At 45.7% G+C, this 7,351-nt stretch overlaps 1 protein-coding gene across 1 annotated transcript in view; it reads left to right on the forward strand.

The window, feature by feature from the left end:
* The window catches only part of AARS2 (alanyl-tRNA synthetase 2, mitochondrial), a 16,547-nt gene extending 9,635 nt beyond the window's left edge, over nt 1–6,912 (forward strand). Inside the window, exons 14-22 of the mRNA XM_031593967.2 lie at nt 400–540; nt 746–883; nt 1,268–1,377; nt 2,520–2,628; nt 4,005–4,130; nt 4,524–4,634; nt 5,432–5,515; nt 5,636–5,746; nt 6,110–6,912. Of these exons, the coding sequence (XP_031449827.2) occupies nt 400–540; nt 746–883; nt 1,268–1,377; nt 2,520–2,628; nt 4,005–4,130; nt 4,524–4,634; nt 5,432–5,515; nt 5,636–5,746; nt 6,110–6,274 (1,095 nt within the window). The 3' untranslated portion in view covers nt 6,275–6,912. The remainder of the gene's footprint in view (nt 1–399; nt 541–745; nt 884–1,267; nt 1,378–2,519; nt 2,629–4,004; nt 4,131–4,523; nt 4,635–5,431; nt 5,516–5,635; nt 5,747–6,109) is intronic.
* Nucleotides 6,913–7,351: the final 439 nt, after the last annotated feature.

Raw genomic sequence — 7,351 nt, forward strand, 5'->3', positions numbered from 1 at the left:
CCTTTCCCAGCCTGACTTTGAGAATCTTGTGAAGTCATGAGTAAGCTATTCATATCAGAGCCTTGTCCCTTGTCTTGACTGTTCTTTATTAGAACATGCAGCAGGAGGGGGAACTTGCAAATGACTTTGTCTGTAGTGTATTATGAGCTGCAGGTCGGTCTGGAAGTATCCAGCCTAGCTTTTGCTGTTTTACAGAGGTCATGCCATGGGAAAAGAAGCTATATCTGCCCTGTAGCACAAATTCATCTGACAGCTGTGCTACTTGTCTTTTTTTTTTTTTTCCCACCATCATCTCCCATCCCTTCACATACAACCTTTATCTTATCTCTTTGTGCCATCATCTGCTCCCCAAAGATGTGGAGAACCAGTACTCCGTGCTAAATTGTCTGGTGCTTTCAGGTCCAGCGGCTGGCCTGCATGATAAACCACACTGCTACCCACTTGCTAAACTTTGCGCTCCGCCACGTTCTGGGTGACAGCACAGAGCAGCGAGGTTCCCATGTGACAGCAGAACAACTGCGCTTCGACTTTAACATCAAGGTGACTGGATTTGTTTCTTTGGTTCTCAGCAGTGCCAAAACCCCAGTACTAGCTTTCTCTTCAAGGATTTTTTCTCCTCTTCCTGTAGTCACTTGATGCTCACTATTCCCTTTTACAAGCAGGGAAGATGAGACATGGGAAAGCGATGTGTCCAAGCTCCTTTGTTCTCAGGAGGCTTCTCCTGAAGGCAGACTTACTTCCTCAGGGCCCTGTAACCGTGGAGCAGCTGCAGCAAGTGGAGCAGGTGGTCCAGGATGTGATCAAGCGAAATGAGGCTGTGTATATGGCTGAGGTCCCACTTGCACTGGCAAGAAGAGTTCAGGGACTCCGTGCTCTAGACGAGGTATGACAGGAGGGCAGGACGCTTCTTTCTGAGCCTTCTCTTTTAGCTGAAATTACTAGGGTCATAAAAGATATTGAAGCAGGAGGTTTCTGTAGGGAAACTGATTCCTAAAACTCAGGAGGATAAATGGGAGGGAGGTGAGCTACATTATGTGTGGAGCACATGTTATAACATGTGGAGACCCATGATGGCTTTCTACTCCTTCAGACTAACAGCTGTTGGCATCACCCAGTTGTTTTTCTCCCCATACTATTTATGGTGCCCAACTCTGAAATCACTCTTGAATAAGAAAAAAGTAAGGTGGGGTTCTGAAGCCATGTGGTTAGTCTGTAAGTGTCCCTGAAGGACTGTATGGTAACTGCTGATCCCTGTCTCCTTTGTCAGGGGTATCCAGATCCAGTGAGGATAGTGTCCTTGGGAATTCCCGTGGAGACTGTTCTAACCAGCAACTCTCAGGCTGCAATGCAAACCTCTGTGGAGCTCTGCTGTGGGACGTAAGTGTCCTTTACTAATAGTCCATAAAGGTGTGTTTGTGGGCAGACTCTGTCCTTGTGATTCTCAAGTTGTTTCCTACCCTGATGCCAGGTCCAGGCCTATGTGAGGATCTCTGTGAGGATCTTCCTTACAAGACCTCATATGGAAGCACTGGTGGCTGAGGTAGAGAGAGATGTTTCCAAGTTCCACACTCTGTTCCTGTGCAACTGGGTGTCTTTACCTGAAACAGGTCCCAGAGTAGGCTTATGGAGCTTTCAGAATGCCAGGGTGAGAAAACAGTAATGAAACAGAGCATTTTTCCTTGTTTCATAGTCTGAAATCCACTTGAAAGCTGCAAGGCTGCAACAGACTGTGAAACAGGATTTGTGTCCTATCACACTTGGTTTGGTTTGGGGCTTGCAGGAGGTCTCCAGACCCTGCAGAAGTCTCTAGGACAGTTACAAGAATTACTGTCCAGCCTGATTATTTTAATTTTTAGCCCTATTCTAGCACTAGAGTAGAAGAAGAGTTGATCAATCTTAGTATGATGCTGACATGGAAAAAAATGGAAACAAATTGGCTTTTGAGTAGATAAAGCTGGAAATGAGCAAGTTTCTAGTCACGTGGGAGGAGCAGGACAAGAAACTCATGGGAGTGGAGATGATCAATTCTAAGCTGTCTGAAATAATTGCTTGTGGTAACAGAGTCATTGAGACACCGTAGTATTCATATCCATTTTTGTATAGCCAAAGAAGAGAGGGAAGGTGATCAGTTCCCTATGTCTGCACAGCAGCAGTATGACTGCAGCCAGTGGCCTGTATGTGATGATCTGACAAGGGGGTGGAAGGGTTGGGGATGAAAAATGGCTTTCTACAAGGTTCAGTAGAAGGAAAAGATCCCAATCCAACCTAATGCTAGAGGAAAGGAGAACTTGGCTAATATATTTGTCAGTAATCTACTGGGAAGGTAGCACAAAGATTCTTCTGGAGTAGCCTCAGCTCTGCTGTCTCTTGCTTGACCAGGAGTTTAGGAATGAAAAAGGTTTGAAGCTATTGGGACTGAGACTGTCCTCCTGGAGATGTGGCTGAAATGAAAGCAGTCTTCCTGATTTCTGTTCCAAGAGAGCAGCTTGTTTCTTCCCTGTTCTCTATCAACTTTGCAGACACCTTCTACAGACAGGAGCAATGGAGGATCTGGCCATTGTCAGTGAACGTCAACTTGTTAAAGGGATTAGTCGTGTCATTGCAGTGACAGGGAGACAAGCCAAGCAGGTAAGAAACGATAAACTGAGATTTCAGCCAAATCAACTTTGTAGGCTCCTGTTTAGGCAATTAACTTCCCCTTGCTGCTATCTCATCTCACTTTCTCTTTTACCCCTGAACGCATTTCTGCTGCTTTCCCTCACTGTTCACATCCACTCCCCAGCTGCCCTAGACTACAGTCTCTCTGACCTTCATTCCTTCCCTCAGACCCCCTTTTCCAAGATAGACATTTGGCACAGAGTGCCAGGAGGCTTCTGGACTAGATATTTCAATCACTGGGCAGATATTTAAAGGTGTAATCCTTTGTGCTTTGGTTTTACCTCCTATCTATCACAGCTGGACGTGTGTTTTTATAACTAAAGGGCTCTGCCCTCATTCTTACAGACTTTTTTCTTCTCTCTTCAGTCTCTTTCTTGCCAAACTGTAGTTCTGATCTGATAGGGTCTGTATTAAAAAAGTAAGTAACCTTTTATTTTTCCTGTGAGATCCTTGTATATGCAGAAGTATCAGGGTCCCTGTGCTTTGACCATTTCCTTACAGGCTGCAGTCAGAATGATCCCCCCCCCCTCTACTGCCAGTAGAACTGGAAAGACTAGATGCAAAGCCCCCCCCTGCAAATCTATTGCTTTTTGGCTGGCTGTTCCCTGCACTGCTCTGTTCCTACTGTGTTCTTTCTTAATGCAGAGAAAGAAAAAGCTTTAGGGCACATCTACATACTTTGCTGGAAGTGTTGACCTGAAGAGACCCTGAAGAGACCCTGAAAAGTGTTAATTAGACAAGGAAGGCTGTAGGTGTGGGGGAGTAACCTGGAATATGGGATGTGTATCCAGCTAGGCAGAGCAGGTCTCTCTGTCCACAGCTTTTCCTATATACTCTCTGCAGTCCTGGTCTCCCAGGACCATTGTGGGCACAAAGATCTGTCAGGGAGTGAAAAAAGCTTGCATTAGCTTTTGTTGGTGAAAGCAATAAGAAATGCACCAAGACCAGCTGAACTCATCTTTAGGAAATGTCATTGTGAGGTTTCTTTAGTCTTAATGTTCTTTAGTTTCTTCAGTCATTAATTTCAATAACGCATTTGTTAATGCACTAGAAAGTAAAAGGACCTCCCAGTTTTTTTGTCATTGAAATCCTGATGAGGACTTCTTGCTGAAGAAACATAGCTACATGACAGCTTTGTCCCACAAGTGTGACCATCTAGCAATGGCTGTGGATCTAGAGAAGAGCTCTCTATTCCAGAGTCTCTTGGGGACAGTCATTCTTAAAGCCTGACTGTAGGTGTCTTCCCCCTGGATACTTAGCAGCACTTCAGTGCCACCTCCCTCTTTTTTTCCATCCCTGATTGTTCTTTCTCTTGCACTTGAAACATTTTCTCTCCCTCTCTCCAGGCCCGAGAAGTAGGTCAGTGCTTGGCTATGGAAGTGGACTCTGTCTCAATACGGATGAAGCAGACGAGGAGCACCTCTGTTCTTGAGATGCAGAACCTCTCCAAAGAAGTGGGGCAGTTAACCAAAGTAAGGATTACATTCCATACAGAAAGATCCCAGCATTGGCTGGCTCTTGAGTCAACATGACTTCCATAGGAGATTCACATATTACTATGGTCAGTAGAAAGAAGCTGCAACTTGCTGGTGCCTCTTTGTTCATAAAGATTTCAACTCATGTCTTGATGCCTCTGCTCCCAGAGGGAATATCAGAGGAGAGTTAAGCAGTAAAAAAAAAAAAAAAAAGGGGTTCCAGGCTTTTCCCCAGGTTTTAGATACCGAGTTGCAGTGAGTGACTGGCATGATCAGGTATGTGTATAGGAAAGTCTGGAAAGAGGACAGGCTCCTGTCTGGGCTTCCAGAGAACAAGCAGTTTATTTCTAGTTACAATTCAGTATCTTTACAAAGCAGACTGTCTTGCAGGTGGTGGCCAGCACTACAATGCCCCAGTGGCAGAGAAAAGAACTACAGAGCATCCTCAAATCGCTGCAGCGAACTGCCAACACAGCCATCAAGAAACTGGAGATGCAGCAGGTACTGTGACAGCAGCACACTCGCTGTAGCTTGCTAATAGCACTGTGATTTCCACCACTGAACCTCATATATTTGTCACAGTTCACTGCAATTCAGTGTCTGGAGTCTCATCAAAAGGCAGGGGAAAGTGGGTGCAATCGCACAGTGCACTGTAAGCCCTGTGTTGAGTTGATTTCACTGACAGGGTTGTTGTTCATAAAATGCAGTGACTTGACTGCATTTCTGGCATGTGCAAAATCCTGAAGTCTGTCTTATCTGTGAGGATAGGACTTCTTGCAAATACCAGTAGGTAGATAGGCATTGCCTACTTGTTAATGCATGGAGAAGATGACATTGCCCTGCAAATGGTCTTTACAGAATTGAGCAGTAGAGTGGCAGAAGAGCCTTTCTCCTGTTCATATGGATGTTTTTGTGATTTCCCACTGTATTTGTTACTAATTTACATGATTATATTAAAAATCCTTATGAAATTCTTATTGCAGACTTAATGTTCTACTTCACTTAAAATAGCAGTATCTTGTCAAAGGAACTTGCCTTGATACATGTGGCAGTGCAGAGGCCAAGGAGAGAGTCTGAGAACTGAACATGTCATTGTCCCTTTTGAAATCTCTGCTTGCTTTTGAGGCAGGAGGGTTGTACAGGTCTCCAGACCTCTGCTAACATAAATCTCCCCATTGTCGTACAGAACAGCACTTCCACTCCCTGTGGAAGCTCCAATGTGTTGCATGCTTATATACGCCTCCTGGTCACCCTGTGCCACCTGTAGCTCCTCAAGCGCTGTGTGTTTCTTCCTCCAGGCTGAAGAGAAGGCACAAAGGCTGCTAGCAAAACACTGCAACCAACCTGTCATTATTGATACTGTCCCAGCTGACTCCCTGTCTGTGAGTAAAGCACATTGCGTGTTGGTTCAGCAGTGCTTCAGATGCTGGCTGCAGTCAAAGGTAGCTGCACAGCATTCTCCTTTGCTGTAGCCTGACCCTGCCTTTTCCTTCCTCTCCTAGATTCTAATGAAGGTAGTGAACCAGCTTTGTGACAAGTCACCTGGCACATCAGTCCTGCTGCTCAGCCCTCAGGATTCTGGGGAAGTGCTCTGTGCCTGTCAGGTGTCCAAGGTAAGCAGAACCTTGGCAGAATCACAGGGAGCCTGTCTGCAGAGAAGGACTGGGTACACTGCTCAATAGGTCCCAGCTGATTTTTTTTCCTGGGTTTCTATCCAGTGTCGCTGATGAATTATGTTGAGGAATGACCAGAGATGACTGTACTGGGACCAGATAATCTTTCAGTTTTTGCTGGGCTCAGATATCCCTGGATCCTCCAGGGCATTTTTGCCCAGTAGCAGGACGGTAGCACTAATCCATAAGCTCAGTCACGTCTCCCCCAGGTAGATAAGATCCAGGCTGGGTGAGAAGAGAAAGGTGCTCCTTCTTTCAGACTGCAGAGTGCTTCACAGACCAAAGTGTGTGTCTCTTCCCCAGAATTGCCTCCCTGTGTTCTCTGCTGCTGACTGGGCCGTGGCTGTCTGTACACAGATGGAAGGCAAGGCAGGAGGTTCTCCTATCGTCGCTAAGGGCAGTGGAAATGCCAAGGGCATGCAGGGAGCCCTGACTACTGCACTGGAATTTGCTCAGAGTAAAATCTGAAATAACTGTGATGCTTTGGTAGCAGGAAAGCTGTAAGCTATGTGGATACTTGATGCAGAGCACACATTATACTGTGCTGATATGAAAGGTGTGGCAGCTCTCACAGTGAACATTGCTGCAACCACTGCATTGGAGCACTTGGCACCTGGCCATCAGGGCTGAGCAGAGAGTCTGTTCCTGATGCCACTAACAGAACGATGATGTCTGTCCTCAGCATGGGCATATGGGGATTGAGCCTCAGAAGGCACCAGCTTCTTCTGGAATAGTGCAGTTCTTGCCACAAGACCAGCACTGGGAGGTTCTAAGAGCATGACCGTCTTATCCTAAAGTTATTAAAGCATGGAGAGTGTTTGATCTCTCTGATGTTTTGTTGGGGTTTTTTCTCATATCTGCACCTTTTTTTTTTTTTCTGTTCCTGTAAACCCAGAAAGCAACATATGCTCTAGTCTAAGCAGTCCCATCCTGCTGAAGGACTCACCACACCCTTTGCTGATAAAAATGCTACTATAATTTAGAAATGGGAAAAGGAGTTCTCCTTGCCTGTGTGCATGACCTTCTGCATAGCCTATGCAATGGTTAGTACTGTAGTCAGTCCTTGGTACTAATGCACAAAGGGAAAAAAATCATCCTAACCTCCACCTCTTTGCTTTGAGTGCACATTCTTACACACTTCTTATTTCTGCTCCCTTTTAAATCCTTTCCTTTCACACTGCTTCCTCAGACTTCAGACTTCATTGTTAGAGTGATGCCTCAAGTTCTGCCTGGCCAGAATATTTTTGTGTTAGAAACCAGCCTAAATAGAGAGGTCACACATGGTAGCTGACTGGGAGGTACAACAGGATAGTGATGCAGAAAGGCTTCACACTGTGAGCAGGAGCAGCAACCTGACACAGATGAATTTCACCAGTAGATAGGGCTGCCTGGCGTGGTGGAATTAGAAGGAGGCAGTATCTATGTGCTTTAAGGGGTGGCGGGCTGGGAGTACAGTGATGTTAGTGGGTGAGAAGCAGAAAGAGGGTAGCAAGATCAAATGTTATCTTAGAATGTTTGATGCTGAGGAAGGGCACCCCCACAGTG

The sequence above is a fragment of the Phasianus colchicus genome, chromosome 2 (assembly GCF_987193195.1).
Source record: "Phasianus colchicus chromosome 2, bPhaCol1.hap1.1, whole genome shotgun sequence".
Lineage (NCBI taxonomy): Eukaryota > Metazoa > Chordata > Aves > Galliformes > Phasianidae > Phasianus > Phasianus colchicus.